Below are 22,202 nucleotides of genomic sequence, written 5' to 3'. Positions count from 1 at the left end.
CACCCCACCCCACAGTCTTCACACTGAGCCCCTCCCCAGCCTTCAGCCCGCAACATGTGCCTGGCGCTCCCCCTCCAACTCCTGGCAGCTCAGCTCTGCAGCGCCCGGCCCTGACACACACACTCAGCTCACTTCGGCCTCAGCAAGCACTCTCATCCCTCTGTTTCCGAAAACACACCACAGCTGCCACGTGGGGAGGCCAGAGGGCCCAGAGCAACGGTCCAGCACAGAACAAGCCATGGTCTGGCTGGGCTGACCACTGGGACTCCGCCTATGCCAACCACGTGACTCAGCTGGCTCCCCCAGGTCCCCAAGGTTCTATGAAGTATGCTGCTCAAACACTGAACCTTCTGGAAACGTAAAAATAAAGCAGTGGGATAAAACATTCTTTAATTTTTATTTCTTACAGGTAACCTTTACAAAGTGGTGTTTAAAAATAAACCCTCTCCAGCTCACGGCTCTAGCATTTCTGCCTGAAGGTCTGGCCCCGGCCGGGCGCCTTCTCTGGCCTTTCCCTGTGCTCCTGTAAACACCTCAGCGCTTCTTCCAGGTAAACTTCCTGCGGGCCCCTTCTTGGCCTGGCTTCTTCCGCTCTCGGACGCGTGGGTCGGTGGTGAGCAGTCCAGCTGCAGATAAAAAGAGAAGCCTCTGTGAGCCATGGAACACGCAGCCAGCGAGCGGGAAGGCTGGTGAGCTGCACGGATGCCGGTATGGCGGTCCGGGGGACAGCAGGACAGTGAGCAGACCCCTGGTGGGTTACCACGTGACCGCGCTCTGCGCTCACCCTTTCAGACATTTTTCCAACTTCTGAGACAAACGCCACTTCCATGATCAGAGCATGCTTGATCCTGTAAGAACTGTGACTCCTTTTCAGTTTTCAGACTTGTTGGGCTTACAGTAAAGCTGCTTTGGGCCAGCAGGTGGCACGATGGTGAAGGCGCAGGACTCCCACATGGCCGACCATGGTTCGAGTCCTAGACCTGGAGGCTTGCTTCCTCGCTTTCTCTCTCTCTCTCTGTCTGTCTCTGTCTGGTGAGTACACGTGCCTCATTGCAAAATTTTAAAAAATAAAGCTGCTCCCTGTAGGCTGCCACTGTTTGCTGCAGTGAAACTTGTTACCACAGAGGCGAGTTTTCATGGGGACAGAGGAGAGCAGAAACTGCCTGCGTGGCGCGGCATGAGCGTGGCACGGTGTGAGCGCGCACAGACGCACGTATGCTAACCCCGCAAACGGACGTGCGTACACGTGCAAGCACGACTTGCCCAATATATCTGAAAAAAGAAAACGCTTTCATTATTCTTAAGTTTATTTATTTCTTCTATGAGCAAGAGACACAAAGAGAGAAAGCACCCCACCCCACAGTCTTCAACTGAGCCCCTCCCCAGCCTTCAGCCCGCAACATGTGCCTGGCGCTCCACACTCAAAGAGGTCTCCAGACTTGAACTGGGAACCTTCCCATGTGGGATGAGCTTGCAGAACACTGAGCTTCACTGCTGTGCTACCGTCTGGTCCCCAAATGGTAGGATTACTCTGTTGGCTCACTGGAAAAGTCATTCCAATGACCCAGTGTGGTAATAATACTCCCTGCATTTTCGTTTCAGAATCTAAGATATGTTCACAAATATTCCCAGAATGAGTGGTTTACTCTAGAACAGTGAAGCCAGTTTAAAATGGAGGCCTCCATCCTTGGTCACCAGGAGCCACCTGGTTCTAGGCAGTGCTTGAGTTCTCAGCACGTGGCCACAGGGGGCGCCCTCAGGGGGCCACGCCTATCAGTGCAGACTGGATTCCCAGCACCTCACGGAACCTACAAAGCTCCCCTGGTGGTTTTACTCTCCCAACTCTAGCACTTCTGGGGGCTTGTAATGTCCACACAGCGAAGGAAAACATAAACTGCTTATCATTTACCTACAAGCTTTAGCATTTACTTGTGCTTAAAGGGTATATATGCTAAAAACAACAATATTTTGGACAAACTACAGATAAGATCAGTCTAGGTTCTGGTCTAAATCGTAAGTAATCAGCTTTTATTACTTTCAGATTTGCACAGTAGTTCAAACTAGCAGAATTAAATAAGGTTCTATCAAATTCTTTTTTTTTTTTGAGAGTCTTTTGCTATAGGGCGTGTGCGCTCGCCAGACAGAGAGAGACAGAGAGACAGAAAGCGAGAAATCACCCCCCTGGGGATGGCCACGCCACAATCCCTTCTCCTCCCTTCTCCGCTCGGGATCTTGGGCACGCACGCACACACGCCCGGCATGAGTTTAAGCCACCGGGCCCGGGACTCGAACCGCGGTCGACTACGTGGGAATCCAGCAACATAGCCATTACGCTAACTGCTGGTCCCGCAAATGGAGTTTTAAGAAGCTTAAACAGTGTATTAGCCTAAGCCACAGACAGCACTTACACTGAGCCCAGGAGCTGACGCTGGAGGGCAGGCGGCACACGGCCCCCCGTAGCTGGCCAGAGACGGGCTGGGACCCGAGGCCTCGCCAAGTGACTTGCCCTCAGCCATAAGCTGGGAGATAATCGTTAGCCTGCACCGCCCCGATTTCTGCACATTAGCGCAGTCCCCACTCAAAGAACGGACGACACCTGTTTTCTCGTGCTGTGCAGGGACTCTAGTATTCATGCCAGGTGACGGGTCACACGGAGTGGAGTTAAAGAAAAGGAACTTCACACCAAGTTCACAATAGGAAAAAACGACGATCTCCACTAATTCTGGATAGGATTACCTCAAAGGTTTTATCATTAACCCAATAATTAGTACAAATGTATATGATAAAACTGAAACAACCAGTTTGCCTGTTAAACACAACCAAGCTAAGCACTTGTTAAACTGGACCAAAGGTTTTATGTCTTAAAGCCAAAATAACTTCCTCGACTTTGGGACTGCATGTTTTAGCAGGACTCGAATAATTGTATCTGGGGGGGCCGCTTTTCTTCTAACTCAAGCTCCCTTTATAGAAACGGAACCTAAAAGATCCTGTCTCAGCTCCACGTATGAAGAAGCCGCAGGACGGACAGCTGTGCAGCAGGGAGCCGTGACCTTGTGCAAGGCTGACCCACGTGGGAAGGTTCTGGATTTGCATCTAGAGAAGTCCCTAAGTATACCAGGCTGTGCTGCCCATGACCAGGGCTGGCTGGAGTTGGGGGTGGACTGTGGCACCACAACCCTGCTGGGGTGCTATCTCTTTCATTCATGGTTGAAATAAATGAATAAACTTTTATTTATTTGAGATTTTTGCCCTAAGGCACGTGTGCTCACGAGAGAGAGAGAGAGAAGTCACAAGTCACCCCCCCTCAGGAGGTGGGGGATGGCCATGTCACAATGCTTCTCCTCAAAGCTCCTCTTGGAATTTGAGTGCACGCCTCTCCCCTGCCCCAACACACACACACACACACACACACACACTCTCTCTCTCTCTCTCTCCCCCCCAAGAAAGGTGTCTTTCTTTTTTTTTTTTTTGAGAGGCTTTCGCTATAGGGCGCGTGCGCTCGCCAGACAGAGAGAGACATAGAGACAGAAAGCGAGAAATCACCCCCCAGAGGGGACGGTCACGCTGCAATCCCTTCTCCTCTCGGGATCTTGGGCACACACGCACACGCGCCTGGTGTGAGTTTTAAGCCACCGGGTCCGGGATGCGAACCACGGTCGACTACATAGGAGTCCAGCGACATAGCCATTATGCTAACTGCTGGTTACCTCCCTCCCCCGCCCCCGCAGCGTGTCTTTTAAGAGGCTGGGTCAGAAACTCAAACCATGCAGCTGGCCACGTGGGATACAGTGCCTTAACCACCACGCCACCTGCGAGTGCAATAAACTTTTTTTAAAAAGTAAAGGAGAAGCCAGCAAACTGCAGCGTTCCACACTTAATGCAGTGGTTCCTCACGGACTTCGGGCGAGTAGTACAAGAATCAGACAGACAGACGCGTGGGGTGGTCTCGCAGCCGCCTCCCCCACCGCCCTCGTACCTTGTCTCATCCACTCGACCTCATCCTCGGTGACGAAGCTGCACAAGGCTTTGGACACGGCCAGGCGGATGGCTCCAGCCTGCGCCGACCTGCCGCCCCCGGAGACCGTGCAGGTCACATCGTGCTTTCCGAGCCGGTCGAGGAAGTGGAAGGGGAACATCAGCTGCTCTCTGAAGCACATCACAAGGAGGTGGTTAAGGTCACTACGAAGACACGCCATGCACCCTCTCACGCCATGCCGTGCCTCTCTACTTCTCAAAGGCACACACAACACTGACGTTACACTTCCATACTTCGCAATCATTTCACGCCTCGGCACGAGAACACGGGGCATTCTGGCACTCCGAGGGCTTTGCAGAGGGCCGTGTGGGGACCTCTGCCTATCTTGGCTATACGACACGCTTCACGTGGAGTCTAGCAGCAGACTCTGTCATACTGTTGGCTGACAGCCTTACATCGCATGAGAACACTGTAAGGTTTGAAAATAACCATGTGAAGAAACCTTAAAACTGGGACCTCCATTAATCAACTGAACCCAAGCTCTCTGGACTCAGGGGCAGATGTAAAATTAACAGGCCTTCCCAGTCAATTCTCAGACAGCATTAGAGCTCAGTAGAAGCACTGTGATGCATGTGCGTCGTGGGTCACATTCATGTTGATGTAGGATTTTCTAAAATAATTATTTATTTGGGACCAGCAGATGGCGTAATTGTTACACCGCTGGACTCCCCCAAGTAGTTGACCGTGGTTCAAGCCCAGGACCCAGCAGCTTCAAAGTCATGCCAGGCGCCTGTGCCTGTGTGCCCAAATCCCGCAGAGAACAGGGAGGGGATTGCAGCATGGCCATCTCCTTCCTGGGGAATGTTTTCTCACTTTCTGTCTTTTTGTCTCTCCAGCAAGTGCACGTGCCCTACAGCAAAAAATCTCTCTTAAAAAATTTGTTTTATTTATTTGTATTGACTATTGTTATTATTTTTTAATTTGACCAGAGACAGAAGAGAGGGCAAGTGAGAAAGCAAGCCACCTGGTCCAAGACTCAGACCGAGGTCAGCCATGCGAGTCCAACACTGAACCACAGCACCGGCCGGCCCTGACATGGTCACCTGTGAAAGGCTACAGCCTGCACTGGACCACCCCCAGAGACAGGCACAGAAGGAACGAGCGGGTGGTGCCCTCTCCGCACGACAGTCAAAATGCGACATGCAGATGGCAGAACAGAACCCCGGAAGGCCATAGCACTGCACAGGGCTGACATGCTCCCACAGGAAGAAACGTACACATGGCTTTCCTGAACCAATGCCTCAAAGCAACCAAACAGAAAAGAGCTCTAAGTCACAAAAACAGGACTATAAATGGTAGCCGTGGTAACACAACTAAAGAGAAGTTAGAGAATCTCACTCCACCACTGCTCTTACCCAGAGAGGAGATAAGGCCCCCAGACAGAAGCTGTGTGACTGTCTCGGGCGTACGTCATGGGTGGGCAGTGGCATGGGGGTGGAGGTGGGGGGTCTTCATTTACCACAGTTAAATGGGTTTGTGACAGAAGAGAAGTTTCTGGATAACCATGTGCTTGGTAGCTTAAACATGTCTTCAGTGTTAAAAATTTAAGATTCCCTTACAGATGTTAATATAAGTAAAATAGACAAAAATGTAAAAAGAAAATAGACTTCATGATATAATTACTAGTGATATGTCAGAGTAGTGAAGTCAGAGGGGTCAAAGTGAGAAAGAACCATTAAGAAAGCCTGGCCCTAGTCCTGGTGGTACAGAGTGGCACTACCACTTGGGACAGGATGAAGCCATGCGGGAGGCCCGGGTTCGGTTCCTGGGCCGCCCTGAGCCTGCCAGTGTGCTTGTGCACAGCTGTGGTCCTAGCTCGTTGGGAAGATGCAGCCGGGAGTCGCGACACAGTGAGACCTGTCAGAAACACTGTCTGCGGCTTTCTCTTTTGCCCTCCCTCATAAAGGAAAAAAAGGTCTGGACAGGTGGGAAGTTGATGGACCGCTGTGGGACCAGCACAAATCTGTAAACAGATGAGAAAATATCTGCAAGAGTAGCAAATGGAAACCACGGCTCTACAGATATCCACATTCATTACACTGGACGGCAAACCGGCAAATGCAAAACCAGTTACATGGCACGGAAATATTTCACAATTCGTCGTCAGGAATCGCAGATGAAATTCTGACTTAGAAAAGACCGAGTTAGGTCCGAGCAGTGGTACAGAGGTAACACACTCCACGACGCTGCTGCTCGAGAGCACGGAAGGCCCCAGGTTCTCGTCCTGAGGTCTCCTTGTGTGTGCTGAGAAGGTGCCTTGGGGAGGCCCTCCAGGCCGGCCTGGGGAGGATCACAGTGTGGAGGGGCCCTTTTGCGGGTACCTGTTTCTCTGTCTGTCTCTCTCTGTCCCACAACCAAATGCATTTTGTTCTTTGTCACATAAATCAGCATTTCGGCATTATTTAAAAAATAAATACGCGTAACAGATAATTTCCTCATGACATGTTCTCTGAACACTACCTCTCTGGCACTAACTCTATAGCCTATAATTAATATATAATTGCATACTGTTTTATCATTCCATACTTGTTTAAAATGCCGACCTTCTCCCCTCTATCACGTGGCTGGTGTTATGCGGGACACAGATTCCTTTTGTAGAGATGATCAATTAAGGGTAGGCTTTATCAGTTGCCTAACAGAGCAAAGGGCATTCTGCCTTGGAAAGGTGTTCATCTTTGCATCTCGTAGTGCCAGAAACATAACAACACAAGTCTGCCGCATAACGGAATGAACTGAAGAATCTCTGATGACACCAGGAGGGCAACAGAGCCACATCCCTGAAGACCAGTTTGTGATTTGTGTAAAAGCAACTCCTAAAGATGACCCTGGAAAGAGAAGTGAGCAGTTCATCCCCCAGGGGAGGGGTGGGGGCTTTCTCTAACGGGCTTTTCCTGAAAGAAGTAAGAGTCTCCTCTATCCCTCCCCTGGCAGAATCAGATTAATCCATGTCGAGCTAACGAGTTTAGTTAAGGGAGGAATAGTTTAAGAGCGGATTGCTTCCTCACATGGGCTCACGCATAAATAAAGTAAATATACATCTCCTGAGCGATTTTTCTGCCCAGAAGCTTGTGCTACATTAGAAGGGGCCTCTCTGCCTTCCATAAGCCTGGGGATCAGAAGAGCTTCAGCCCTTCTGACTTTAAATACCACAACAGGAATCAGGGAGCAGCAGGATGAGGAAAGGAGGGACGAATTGCACTGAACTTGTTACTTGTGGGTCATGATGGTGACTACTGGAAAATAATAACCATCTCGGGAAGAGGCCTCTCTGTGGCAGCTCTCAGGTCTGAGATGGGCAAATTAGGGGATCAGAAGAAACGCAGTCTCTTATCTGTGACTGGTGTCTACTCCTGTGGGACACAAAATGAAAAAAAAAATCGGCCCCACTGAGCGCTGGGAACGAGGCAGGCCCGCGGGCACGACGCTAACCCACAGCGGTCAGACATCTTCCCCTGCTCAGCAGGCGCACGACCCACTTCCTCCGCATAGGAAACACCCACAATGATGAAGCAGACTTTTCTGATATTCATGAGCAGGAAAACACACACTGAGCACAAGGAATCTGCTCGTCCTTTGCCCTGCCTAGTGGCTTATCAGTTCCGAGTGCTAGGCTGCTATTGTGGTGGTGGTTTCGAGCACACCCATCCCAAACCGGAAGGGGAGACCTACTTTTCCTATATTATGGCATGTCTGCATTTTAGAACGTAGACAGACCTACTCAAATTCCAGTAGGACCTGAAGAGAAGAGAAAGACAGGGCAATTCATGAGGAATCCTAGAATTTTCTTGTTTTTTAGAATCTGGAAAACTAACTATATTAAAAAAAAAAAGCTTCTAATTAGTTTGATTTATTGATAAAGAGAAATAATCATTTAGATGATCAGAAAAATCACAAGCCTCCTTAGTTGATCATAACGTATTAAAAGCATCTCATCCTTGGGCCGGCAGGTGGCGTGATGGTTAAGGCGCTGGACTCCCACATGGCCGACCATGGTTCATACCCTGGACCTGGTGGCCTGCTTTCTCACTTTCCTTCTCTCTCTCTGGCAAATGCATGTGCACTACAGCAAACAAAATAATAATAACAGTAATTTATTGATAAAGAGAAATAATCATTTAGATGATCAGAAAAATCACAAGCCTCCTTAGTTGATCATAACGTATTAAAAGCATCTCATCCTTGGGCCGGCAGGTGGCGTGATGGTTAAGGCGCTGGACTCCCACATGGCCGACCATGGTTCATACCCTGGACCTGGTGGCCTGCTTTCTCACTTTCCTTCTCTCTCTCTGGCAAATGCATGTGCACTACAGCAAACAAAATAATAATAACAGTAATAAATAAAATTAAATAAATAATACTTTTAAAAGATGTATCCAAAGCAAAGCCCAGCGCTCACCTGTCCTGCATGACGGGGAAGTACAGCAGGTAGTCGGTCCCGTTTATGCTGATGCGCCCGCTTCCCTGTCCATAGACAACGGCCTCTGCAGTTGCAGTCTTCCTCTTACCTTTAACAACATCAACTTAGTCTTACTGAAAACGTGAAAGACCAGTGCTTTGAGGCAGGCACAAAACCACACAGAAACCTGTCCTCCCATCACGACAACACACAACTCTGTACACAGCAAAGTTCTCTCGCAAGTCAGGCAAAAAGAGAACAGGTAATCCACACCTCGGCAGAAGCGACAGAACTTATTGTGGGGTAGTTCCACTCAAGTCCACTGTTGGGAACACTACAGTTATTTTACAAATTAGTATCAACAACTAATAAGATAATCCATAGTCGTTTACCTGACTTAAAAATAATCCATCCACATGGCATTCTCCTTTTATAATCCCTAAGGATACACCTAATAATATTGTTTTAAAAAATACATGAGCAGGATGGTGGAATATAGTTAGGAGAAATGAATCTTCAGGAAAGGTCATATCTCTCTGAAAATATGAATTGAAAATGACAAAAAAAAAAGATGCTACTTTTTTTAAGAGTTTCACATTTATCATGCCAATTTAAAAAATAGAAACAGGTATATAAACAAGGAAAAAAGGACTATGAGGTGAGGACCCAAAGTTTTCATGACACATAATCTTAGCATTTGACATGAAGATTCACTAAGCATTTTCATTTTGGGGGACGAAACCTTTAATACCAGTATTTTATTAACTCTGCCAGTTGAAAATGTGAAAATAAAGAGATTTAACATAAGAATGTGAAAATAAAAAAAGTGTTCATAGGATCGTGTAGGTATGGATCCACATTTTTTCCTGGGATGTTACAAGGTTCATTAAAAAAAAAAAGTCAACCTCAGGAGAATCTTAAAAATGGGGGAATCCTGTGTAGCAGTCGCCCAGATAAACTAAAACATCGAGTGGACAAGAGAGCAACAGAGACTAAAGGGACGGCGGCGTCTGCACCTGCACCGCACATAACCTCTCCATCGAGCGCCATTACCCTCGCTCCTACTGAAGGCCATCCCTCGCTCGTCGTACTGCACAGGTTCGATCAGCTGCTTCTTAGACTGAATAGTTACACTCCTGCGAAACCTCTGCACAAACTCCTCTTCGGCAGTGTTACACGGCATCGTCAACAACCGCTCCAGCAGCCGGATGAACTGCGTATACTGCAGACAATAAAAATTCATTAGGAGATGCAAGTGTAATTGCATTTGCTAAAGTTTTTCTATTTTTATATACTTGATCTTTCCGATGTTGCTTTTCTTGATGAATTTTGACAGGCTGACACTCCTGCCCCTTCACGCTGCTTTTAGAACAGCATGCAGATGCCTCTCTTCCTCCGGTGTCTCTCTAGTGCTCAATCTTTTCTTTCGAGAAACAAAGAGATTTCATATTCAAAGAAAAATCCATTTCTCTGTATTATGATTAGGATATTGAGATTTAAATTCATTTTTCAAGAAATATTTAGATGATCTTCAAGGGAAATTTCTGCTCTTTTATTAGCACTATATCAAGAGGAGCTTGATACCTAATTTCCAGTAAGTTATGTGTAGTAAAATGCAGAGAGTCTGATTTTTAGAAAACGTACCTCTTAAATTATATTTCATAATACATTTGGCAAATATATCTTTGACTGTTCAAGCTGTGTTACTTTAATGTTTATGATTTCCTTTAAAACCGAACAATCAAGCTATTTAAAAATTCAAGAGATACTTGACTTAAAGGGCAACCTCTTGAAATAAATTATCCTTGCTACTCTGTGCATTTTTTTTAATAGTTCTTGAACATGTGATTAGAAAGTAAACAACTTGGTATTAACCCCTTAAAATGAGAAGTCAGAATAATCACCCTAAAGTGTTTATGGAGAAGGAAACAACTAACACTCAAGATCCTTAGTTAATCTGGACCGTGAAACCCAGTTTTCGATTACTTTATTTATGCTTTTGCCAGCCTTAAAAATCACACTCGTCTTTGTCACCATTGCTGCTACAGGGAGAATCTGCCATTAGGGTAACGTGAACTATTTAAAGTCTCGCCAGTAAGACTGATATTAAAAGAGCGGCTTCAAATACAGCTTCCTGGGATGTAATAGTAGAGATGGTCGTTTTCGAAGTAAAACGCTTTGCCACCGAAGGCCGTGGGCCTGCCAGGGCTCCAGGCTTCCCCTCTAGTCGCACTGGCCGGTGTCCTCTGTGCTTGGCTACTCCCGTCGCTCCATCCCGTGCCCTCTCTTTTTTTTTGGAGAGGTTTTTCACTATAGGGCGCGTGCGCTCGCCAGACAGAGAGAGACAGAGAGACAGAAAGCGAGAAATCACCCCCCAGGGGGGATGGTCACGCCGCAATCCCTTCTCCTCCATTCTCCTCTCAAGATCTTGGGCACGCACGCACACGTGCCCGGCGTGAGTTTTAAGTCACCAGGTCCGGGACATGAACCGCGGTCGACTACATGGGAGTCCAGCAACACAGCCATTACGCTAACTGCTGGTTCCCAATCCCGCACCCTCTCAATGAAGCTGATTGAACCTATGCAGGGAGCCACAGGCATGGCACAGCCTTGCTCGTGAACAGGCTCTAAGGTTTCAGAAGCTACGGCCCGCCCTGGCCTCCCGCATCTTGGTACCAGTCATCACTGCCAGGAGTTCTTCTGATATCTCGTAGCCAAAGGTACAGACATGACCTATACGGTTAGCTTACTTCGTTTTCATAGCACACCTATATTAAAGTCTTTGGGATATTCCCCAAATGGAAAAAATATCCTTCATTATAAAAATCAAAGCAGCCAGAAAACAGAGGGAACAATGGAATGATGTATTCAATGAAGAAGCAAAGAGATTGCTCAGAGTTAAGTGCAGTACTACGTGGCAGTGAGGATATTAGAAATTAAGTCAGAGCTACCACTAACCACACGCCTGACACCTTGTTTAAGCAAACTGCAACTTCTCCAAGTCCTTCATTCTCCAATATATTAAATGAGAAAAAGAGCATCTGGTACATGACTAACCTACATGATGGCAAGGTACGAGCGTTCGCCATCCCCGTGGAAGAGAAAAGGAGTCTCTTGGAGAAATGGGTGAAATGTACCTTCACTTAGACCTTCTAGGAAGGAATCTAAATTTAGAACATCGAACTCTTTAAAACATCAAACTTCCTCTCACGATGTTGGGATACATTAAAACACTGCACAAAATAAAAATGCAATGGAGACCTAAAAAGGCGTCACAAACTTTACAGGGCGTGAGACTCCGCTGGGGAGTTGTAAAAGATGCAGTCCCGGGTGACACCAGTTTCAGGCTGAGACACAGGACACGGCATTCTGGAAGCAGAATTCCAAGTGACTCCCACGCAGGCGGTCAGCGAATCCCAGGATGAACACCGCCGACCTGACCAATACGGCACGCATGGCAAGCCAGGGGGCAGAACGCGCGGGGAGGTGGCCAGGCGCTGAGTCCCTTTCCTATTCACCCTGCAATGGCCCCTCGCCCTTACATGAGCCTGTAAAATTAGCTATCGCCCTTCCTGCGGGAGAAGAAAAACGACATCTGCCACACTCCTCTGAAACACTGGCAGCGAGCACAGGGCACTGACGGGGCTGTGGGGACCCACAGGTCCTCCTGGTCACAGGTAAGGGAGCCCCACGGCAGAAGCCAAGGAAAAGCCTGTTAAAGAGAGGGACCGTCTTAGGTACACCTGCCTCAGAGGAACGTTACTATTGGGATCCTCAATACAGCAATTGTCTGCATTCTCAAGGCACGGGTCCCCTTAAATTAAAAAGATTAATTACTCACATCTTGATCTGACAGTTTTTCCACTAACATTTCTTCTAGTTCCTCCTTAATCAGCCATCTGCTGCCAATCAGGTCTCTGCTAAAATATCACATATATTCTCTTTTTAATTAGCCATGCAATTAGAGTTATATCACAAAAGATCCCACATATAGTCGCAATTCATGATTTGAAAGCAAATTCTTATATGATGTACCAGTCATTTCATCCAGGTAAACACTACTGATAAACAGTACTCCAATTCCTGAGTCCACTTTAGAAAAGGGACCCACTCTGGCACATGTCTGAAGAGTTAAACATGCCACTCTGGGATTCATCTGCTAAAAGCCACCAGATTTCGTAAAGATTAAAACCGCGCCTGTGCGATTACTTCAAAGGGATGTTATGCAAACGAAATCAGCCTGTCAATGAATTAAAGTAGTCACCAAGTCCAAATACGGGGCTGGAGGTTCGCGTGAACTTACACGAGCTAATACGTGAATAAGCAGGACAGAATTTTTTTTTAAGAGTTTTTTGCTATAGGGCATGTGCGCTCGCCAGAAAAACAAAGACAGAAAGTGAGGAAATCACCCTCGGGGGGGATGGCCACACTGCAAACCCTTCTCCTCCATTCTCCTCTCGGGAGCTTGGCATGTACACACACGTGCCCAGCGTGAGTTTAAGGCACTGGGTTCGGGACTCGAACCACGGTTGACTACATGGGAGTACAGCGACATAGCTATTACAGTAACTGCTTGTTCTGGGCAGGACAGAATTTAAAACTGGTTGCTCAGGCTGACCGGTTTGATCTGTCAGTGTCTGTTGAACAGAAGCACAACCTTAAAATAAAAAGCATTTTAAAAAGGATGCAGATACTAAATAAGTGTGCATAAAAACATGAAACTTCTGAGAATAGCATATCTAAACATAGTAAATAAATGCTATTGAATATATACATCTGAGATGAAACTGCATGAAAACCCCTGAGTAGTTGCTTATTGCTAAACAAAATCACTTATTATTTTGACCCCAACCTTAAATCGTTAACGCTGAAATAGTAAACAAACTTTAAGCTTGAGGTATTTCCTAAAAATACCAGTAAGTGACATCATTCTCAGTAACTTCACCCAGGTAACGTATTCTCAAGAAATATTCCATTTCCTGAATGCACTTTGGAAAAGGGACCACATGTTTTGTTTGAAGAGTTAAATATGCCACTCTGGAATTCATTTGCTAGTAAAAGCCACCAGATTTCTTAAAGATGAAAATTGTGCCTGTACACAATTGATCTCAAAGGAGATATTATGTAAACAAAACAAGCCCTTCAATGAAAAAGAATCCAAAATTTTACATGTTTTAATAAAAGAGGATTTAAAAATTTACATGTGTTTTCATGGAACTTACCTGGCTTCAGATTTTTCTGGAAGTGGACCACGGGCTCGCAACTGATCTTGACGTTTCTCTATGTGGAGTAGCTTCCCATATACTTCCTGCGGCAAATAAAACAGTCGTACTGAAATCAGATGTACTACAAACACCTTTTGGTATACTTCATATTTTTCCCTTGTAAATACTCTTTATTTTTCATTGAAAACAGAATGTAGCTGTAGAGTAAATGAAACTGAATATGCTATTTACTAATACTGTTCTCGCAAACTGAAGGACGGTAGAGTGATTTCCGAAAGAATTCAGTACCTGGAGAGGGGAATGGAGAGGAGCCTAGCATGGCCACCCCTGGTTGGTGATTTCTCGCTTTCCTGTCTCCCTGGCACTCGCCCTATGGCAGAAATCTCTCCCCCAAAAAAGCATTTAGTATCTACAACACAACACATGCCTAGTGCTATCTGGTTTTAATCTAACTATAAAAAGTTTATAACTGCATTTCAGTGAGGCTGGTTAAAACTATATTTTCCTTAAGGTTTCATAAAAAGGATAAAACATTTTTTCCTGAAGAAAAATAATAGACAATAGGAATACAAACATTTAAAAAAGTTCTATTTACTTCTTTCAAGAGAACATGCAAAAAAGATTGCTAGCACAAGAAAGACTGCGAGAGTGGGAGGGAGTGTGTGCACCCGCATCTTCCAGGGGGATCCCGACCACGCAGGGCAGCCTTCAGTCAGCCCGACCATGGGCACCAGCACGCACGGGGTACCCAGGAGGTCTCCAGACTTGAACTGGGAGCCTTCTCGTGTGGGACTGCCTGGCAGTGTCATGTTCTACCACTGTGCCACTGTCTGGGCTGGCCCCACAGCAGTATGGACTTGAAACTACTCTGTAAAACTTACAGCATTGAACTATTTATCTATTATAATTTAGCATTTACCTAATATTTAAATCCTTGTATTATTTACTTTTCATCACTTCGTTCTATTAATATGCTCTTTCACAAAGTCTGTGACTGTGAAGGAGAAAACCTGAAATTTGGTTATTAGAACTTATAAGCAGTGATAATCCAGCAATATGGCTTATCAATGAAATACAGTTCCCAGGGAATGAATGTACAGCAAGCAGAATAATGCCATGGTCTTCCAGGATCTTTGACTGAAAAAATCAATTTTTTGAGAATTTAAGAGTCCTCAAAACATCCGTATTTATTCATTTGTAATTCACACAAAACCTACTGCACTAATACATATGGAACAAACAGACATTTTAAAAGGATAAACCGGAAATTATAGAATAACTTTTCTATTTTACTAATCACTATAGCTTCCAACACCACCAGCTAAAGCCAGGGGCATAATTTGTTAGTGCATAGAGATTAATCCACATCTCCAATAGTTGTTTTTTGGTTTTTTTTTTTGTCTTTGCTATAGAGCACATACCCTGCTAGAGAGGGACAGATACAGAGAAAGGGAAAGGGAGAAATCACCCCCAGGGGAGAAGGTTACACCACAATCCCTTCTCCTCCATTCTCCTCTCAGGATTTTGGGCACGCAAGCACAGGCGTCTGGGGTGATTTTCAAGCTGCTGGGTTCGGGACTCAAACCATGAAGTCAGCTATGTAGGATCTAGCTGCCTTAAACTGTGGCACCTGTTGGCCTTTGAACAGTCTTAACCATTTCAAGTGGGGAGGAGGGCTAGTTTCTCGCAGACAAGCAGGGCAAACAGCTGCCACTACTTCCCTGCTGCAGAAGCCTGCCTGGAAGGGGTGTCTGAGACCAGGCAGAGCTCCCCCTGCCACTGCAGTTGCCTGGTCAGCACCTGACGTTTGGTGCTGCCTCCACTGGGCCACGCGCTCTCAGAAATCCATCTCTCAGGGGAGGAGATGTTGAAAAAGAAAGAAAAGAAAAGGGATGCAGAGGCCGAGCCTTTGTGTTTTTGCAACATAAATATGAGAAAAGCTGAGGTTACCCTCAAAGGGTAGGATTTCTCAGTAATAAAGATGTGGAAGTCCATTCCTCTCAGCTGGAGCGACGCCTCACAATGTTTTTGTTCTGATTTCATTAAGAAGTGTAGACTGAGTTTAGGAGGGAAAAGAAACAACAGAAAAAAAGAAAAGTAGCACTTAGAAGCTACAACTGAGGTAAGCCGGACTTCGGCAGTGGGCACAAGAGTCTCAAAGCAAAAGGGCGTCCGCACTGAGCTCGGGGATCCCCGGGCCGCCAGGGTAGCGCAGCCAATCAGGAACTCTTCCAAAGGGGATCCCGGCCTCACTGCACACGTGCTGGGCCGGAGGCTCCAGCCAGGGACCCCCGATCCGTCCTAACAACCTCCCGGGGTGATGCGCGCTCAAGTCTGCGAACTGCAGAGTCCGGTTCACCACAACAGCGGGGGATGAGGAAGCCCATCCAATCCCAGTGTCTGTAGTAAGTGTAGCTGTCCCAACTACAGCTGAGTGAGACTCCACCCCGCTAGCAGCAAAGCGTGGCTGACAGCTCAGCACACACCAAAGCCTGCCCCGAGAAAGCAAGAACGAGTGTGACCACCCGCCTGCAGGAGAGGTACCCGGTGGGGAACTGACGGTGGAACTCCACCAGTGGTTTCCTAGGAACTGGTAGGCCTCACTGACTGTTAGGGTACGTCTGATTCACGATTTTCAAAGCGTATTGTATGTCTCTCCTTCATGAGATACACAGTGACTCCAACAGGGTCTTGCCACGCTTTGATCCTCCCACTGGGCGCAAGCCCAGGTCTCCTGTATGTTCTAGCATGGCACAATAATGCCTGTCACCATGTCACTGCGGCCGGGCCTTAACTCACTTAAGTCTCTTTCTTTTCATACAGACCCGTGACAGGGTCCTGCCAGGCTGTAATCTTCCGCCCACTCTCCAGCCAGACAGGACCAGGGGCGTGCCTGATCACAGCCGGGGGTTCGGGCTGACCCAGCGGCCAGACCCCGGGCCTTCCTGCCCAGCTCCAGTACTGTGCAGTGGCATCCTGCTGCCTGCACCACTGTGGTGGGCCTGGACCTGCACTCATTTTTCAAACAACTAGAGAGAATATAAGAACATTTCCTAAGCATCTGTTTCTAGAAAGCAGGTCTCAGATGCTCTAAACTAAACAGGTAAAATAAAGGGTCTCCCCATGCCCCACACACATACACAAAGTGAACCCTCCCCGCTCCTGTGAAGCAGACAGGCACAGGCAAACGGCTAGCACCGTGCACCCAGCACAGCCGGCCAGAAGGGTGGCCACAGCCAGCCTGCACCCAGCGTGCTCCACCCAGCATGGCAGTGAGCCTCACAGCTGCCCGGGGCAGTCCTGAGGCCTGGAGAGTGCAAGGTCAGGGACGGTGCCTAAGGATGCAGGAACTGAGCGAATACCGACAGCAGTAACAAGAGACCTGCCCTCTCCGAAGAGTTTATTTGATTTTCTGGACTAACCAGGGCAGCTACAGAACAGCCATTGGCCCGCCTGGCACAGAGTTCTAAGTCGGGGGCTCAGGCTGCTAAATCAATCGACATTCTCCAATGACTCTCAAGCAATTCCTGTTTAAGTTCCTATTTTTTACTCGTTTGTCTTAAAACAGTCTTTCACTAGGCTACTTCCTTCCAGTATTGTATTTAGAGCCATAACAGCTTACAAATGGTGCAATCGGAAAAACGAGGGGGAGGAGAAAACCAACCAGGAGAAAGGGTGCGTCAGATTTCGAGCCCAGTAAATCCTGCCCATCTAAGTGAAAGGCTCCAGTGCCCCATGTAATGCTCGTTAAGCTACTCCAGACACGAGGGGACTGCGAAACGCAGGCGGAAAAGGGCAATTAGACAAGTTTATTTTAATACAAAAAAATTTTTGAAACCATGTTTAGTTATCTTTATAATATGCATTTTCCATGAATTTTTTGAAGACCCCCCCCATCCTTCTTTACAATAGAAAAATAAAGCACTTTGCACGGCCTCTGATCTGTATTAGCGGTGGAGAGAGTGACAGCAGTGGTGAGTGGTGGCTTCCCAGGTAAAATAACGTGAACAGTTTTATAGGAGCGACATCTCCACTAAGTCGGGGGCTCAGGCTGCTAAATCAATCGACATTCTCCAATGACTCTCAAGCAATTCCTGTTTAAGTTCCTATTTTTTACTCGTTTGTCTTAAAACAGTCTTTCACTAGGCTACTTCCTTCCAGTATTGTATTTAGAGCCATAACAGCTTACAAATGGTGCAATCGGAAAAACGAGGGGGAGGAGAAAACCAACCAGGAGAAAGGGTGCGTCAGATTTCGAGCCCAGTAAATCCTGCCCATCTAAGTGAAAGGCTCCAGTGCCCCATGTAATGCTCGTTAAGCTACTCCAGACACGAGGGGACTGCGAAACGCAGGCGGAAAAGGGCAATTAGACAAGTTTATTTTAATACAAAAAAATTTTTGAAACCATGTTTAGTTATCTTTATAATATGCATTTTCCATGAATTTTTTGAAGACCCCCCCCCATCCTTCTTTACAATAGAAAAATAAAGCACTTTGCACGGCCTCTGATCTGTATTAGCGGTGGAGAGAGTGACAGCAGTGGTGAGTGGTGGCTTCCCAGGTAAAATAACGTGAACAGTTTTATAGGAGCGACATCTCCACTTCTTTCCCTCTTGCATAATAAAAGGAGAGTCCACTTGGCTAGCCGCAGACAACATCTCTCTGGAAGGTACGTTCTATCGCTTCAGCTCCCCAAAGAGATGTGTTCTAATTTACATCAAAAAGTCCTGGAGGGTATAAAATATGCCAGGAACTGTCAACATCACAGATTATCACTGGTATATTGTTAAGTTTCCGCTTAATTTTTAAGGGACACTAGAGAATTAATATGACCCCACCTCCTCTAAGTTTATATACTGTATTTAATAGCGTAATTTTCGGATATGACAGGAATAACCCAGATGTGAAATGCTGAATCATTAATCACAGCTATGATTAATATTTCATAAAATCAAAGCAAGCCTATCCACCCTTCGTGTCATCAGATTTCCATAATGTATGAGTCAAATTTAGAAGGTGCCTAATTTGAAAATACCAGATGCTCAGGTTGCAGAAAAGAAAAGCTTCAACTAAACCCTTCCCAGAGTATGATCAATATGATTTTTGGTAGCCTTCTAAAATCTGTTTTGGTTATATTAATCACCTGGGAATCCCAATTTTAGGAAGGGTAAACAAGTGCTGTTTCTTGGGGGAGTGCACAGAAAAGTCAACTGTATTTTGGTGCACAATAAAGAGTGGCGGACTAAGAGTAACCGTCGCTCAGCTCCTAGCTCGGTAACAGTACAGCAACGGTCCTAAAATTAGTGTTCGTTAAAGCAGTCACGGTAAAGAATCAAGTTCTTGAATAACAATCTTAATTCTTTTTTAGCCAATGGCTTATACAAAAGTCAAATGAAGTAAGTATCAATCTGAAGTTCCAAGACCCCTTTTACATCGTGAATGAGATATGCTCTGCAGTTTACGCATCACGTAATGCCAGTCACCATGAGGAAAGTGTCGCCCCCGAGCACATGAAGAAGGGCTCTGGGGACGTATGCACCCAGGTGCGGTGACACAGACGTGTCGGCACTCAGACACCGTGTCTTATTACCACTCCCATTAAAGCCCTAACAGACATTATGAAAACAATTACACTAATACAAAAGAAGTAATCGGATCAAAATCAACATAGAAGCAGTAATAGTAAGTTGAACCTTTTTTTTCTTAATTAATTCCTTATTGTTACATTGGGAGCATACAAGATATACAATGGTAATTATTCATATGTGGAGAAAATGTACATTAAGGATACCTCTAGAACAGCAATTTCTGCTGCTGAATTAACTACTGAATTAACTCCTGCTGTCAAGAAAAGTCTTAAAACAGCATGCAGATATATTTCAGCACTGGTATATAGCTTTTTAAAAATGAGCACTTTGCATAGTGCTAGTAATTTCACGATGCCTCACTGTGAGAAGGGCCACTACGTAATTCCATTTTTAAAGATAACAGCACTACCTACACCCAAGAGTTTTAAATACTCACTACAAGGTCAAAAAAGGGGGATCTAGAAACATCTAAACTAAGAATTCTGCGGCGTTGAGTCCCCGGGACTTTTGCTTACCGAGTCTGGGGCGTTCATGTGATGAAGCCCGCATTTCCGAGCTGCTCTTCCTGCTTTAAGAGCTTAGGTTATGGGTCACTGAAAATAAACCGGATCGTCTCTCAACAAGCCGTGAGTGCTTTCACAAGGCAGTTATAAAGATTAGAATTACCTGGTTTTCTTTCATCTTTTCAACATTTTTTAGTGGAGGAAAAGAGCTTTCTTCATTTTGCACATTTTGGGGGTATAAACGTCCTCAATGGTCACGCAGTTCCTTCAGTTGAGACAAATGCCATGAAGACACTGCATCACTTACTGTGAAACTAGTCCTAACATGTAAATGAAGTTTCCGTACAACACTAAATAACTCGCCAGTGCAGCTTGTAGAAGTGCATGCCTTTTATTTATTTATTTTTGGTGCCAGAGGGAGTGTGCACACAGGATAGAAAGAGGGGGCCACCTCTCAACAGGGTTGATCTCTGCAATTTTCTTCCTCCAGTTCTTCATCCCTTCAAGATCCTAAGCTGCACTCACAGCTGGTGTGTTTTCAAGCCTCTGGGGCCAGGCCTCGAACCCAGCGTGGTCATGTGGGATCCGGCTTCTTCTGCACAGCTTCCTCAGCATTTAACTGCTAGCTACAGGCTGGTCCCTCCCCTGGTCTTACAGATCAGCATGCAGGAGCTTTCGGAAAACTTGGCTCCCTGCTTAGTACCTGGAGGCTAATGAGCCCTAAAGTTGAGGAGACTGGACCACCTCCCTCGTGAGAAACTGGGTACTGTTTAGGATGAGTGCTGCCTACGAGGACAGCTTAGGGGGGCCCTCTTCCAGGGGGCCCTGACATCCTGCACAGGCTTTCCTGAGCACTGGTCTCACGGGACGATGAAGTTGTTCTGGTAGGAGACGTTCTGAGGTCCCCGATGTTGGAGTGGCAGTGGGACAGAGCAGGTGGTTTCTACTGCCACCTTCAGAGCCCCTCCCTGCAAAGTACCCTCCTGTGAGAGCTCCCGGACTGGGCAGGCACCTCCCCGCACCACCTCCTCGTGAAGCCTTTCTCTGAGAGCACGGCATCGACGGCCCTGCGTGCAGGACACTGGGGAAGGCGGCCGTGCACATGTGCCTTGGCCTAGGGAACCTTATTCCACAAGACTTACCTCCAATAGTCACCTCCCAGAATGAATTTCAATCATTTTCAACTCACTTTTAGTCAATGATTTTTTCAGAAACCTACACACTGGCAAAATCAGTTACCATGGGGGCCAGCAGGTGTGCGGTGGTTAAGGTGATGGACTCCCACATGGCTGACCCCAATTCATGTCCTGGGCCCGGCGGCCTGAAAATCATCCGTGTGTGTGTGTGTGTGTGTGTGTGTGTGTCCAAAATCCCAAGAAAAAACTGGAGGAGAAGGGACTGTGATGTGGCCATCTCCCCGGGGGGTGATTTCTCCATGTCTCACTCTGTCTCTGTCTTGCTTCAGTGAGTACACATGCCCCCACATACATGACAGAGACTAAAAAATAGAATCAAAAGAATTTAAGTTTTCCTAAAATTCAAGTGCCCGCACAACCACCCCGTGACCACGAGGGTTGTGAGGTCTTGCTCACCAACGCAGTGCCCTGTGGCCATCACGGCCAGCTTGATCGGGCTCACAGTGCGGCGAGGGACCCAGAGGGCCGCACTCCCGCAGCCTGCTCCTTCTCCACCCCAGCAGCACAGCCTCCCGGCTGGCCGAGGCTTACACGAGCCACACCACGACTTCACGACAGCGCCTTTCCTGCAGTCACCTACACTCTGCAGGATTCTCGCCTTCCTTCCACTCCTCGGCCCGGTTGTTTCAGAGAGCCCCCCTCCCTCGCGCCCTCTTCCCTGTGCCTACCACGTACACTGAGGCCCTGACTCACATCGGAAGGGCAGGGGCTCTGGCTAAACGACCACGAAGGGGACGGGGGCCAGCTGTGTGTGTGTGTGTGTGTGTGTGCACGCGTGCGTGGGGAACGCCCGATGGGCCAGCGCCGTCAAGCATGGAGTCCCCCGCCGAGACTCGGCGATGCTCTGAGAAGCTCGGAAAGCCTCTCATCTCCTCTTAAACTAGTTTTTATTCAGAAATGATCGTTAGTGCCATTTGTCCTTCATTGTACATGCACACGTGACAAGAGCTACTGAAAGACAACGGCACTTGATGACACTCCCAGGAACTCGGGAGCCGTGGACCAGGGAGTCCTGGCCGACCCGCAAACGCCCCGCGGTGTCACTCGCTCTCCACGCAGGACAACGGCCTGGCTGGCCAACTGCCCTCCGCTTTGCGCTTTCTCCCCACGCTGCTATGTGGAAGGACAAAACTGCATCTTCCGTCTCACTGTCGTCTCGCTCTCCACGCAGGACAACGGCCTGGCTGGCCGACTGCCCTCCGCTTTGTGCTTTCTTCCATGCTTCTTTGTGGGAGGACAGACTGCACCTTCCGTCTCA

The 22,202-nt window shown here is 47.1% G+C and overlaps 1 protein-coding gene across 2 annotated transcripts in view; it reads right to left on the bottom strand.

The window, feature by feature from the left end:
* Positions 1 to 378: 378 nt before the first annotated feature.
* MRPS9 (mitochondrial ribosomal protein S9) overlaps positions 379 to 22,202 on the bottom strand; it is an 82,240-nt gene continuing 60,416 nt past the window's right edge. For both annotated transcript variants that reach the window (XM_006163786.3, XM_006163785.3), the window contains 6 exons: positions 13,655 to 13,740; positions 12,274 to 12,352; positions 9,486 to 9,654; positions 8,433 to 8,541; positions 3,977 to 4,146; positions 379 to 626 (listed from right to left, as the gene is read on the bottom strand). In XM_006163786.3, the coding sequence (XP_006163848.1) occupies positions 535 to 626; positions 3,977 to 4,146; positions 8,433 to 8,541; positions 9,486 to 9,654; positions 12,274 to 12,352; positions 13,655 to 13,740 (705 nt within the window). In that variant the 3' untranslated portion in view covers positions 379 to 534. The remainder of the gene's footprint in view (positions 627 to 3,976; positions 4,147 to 8,432; positions 8,542 to 9,485; positions 9,655 to 12,273; positions 12,353 to 13,654; positions 13,741 to 22,202) is intronic.

The sequence above is a fragment of the Tupaia chinensis genome, unplaced genomic scaffold (genome assembly GCF_000334495.1).
Source record: "Tupaia chinensis unplaced genomic scaffold, TupChi_1.0 Scaffold143064_1, whole genome shotgun sequence".
Taxonomy (NCBI): domain Eukaryota; kingdom Metazoa; phylum Chordata; class Mammalia; order Scandentia; family Tupaiidae; genus Tupaia; species Tupaia belangeri.
The sequence above is the reverse complement of the archived record's forward strand: the minus strand, read 5'-3'. Positions and strand labels throughout refer to the sequence as shown.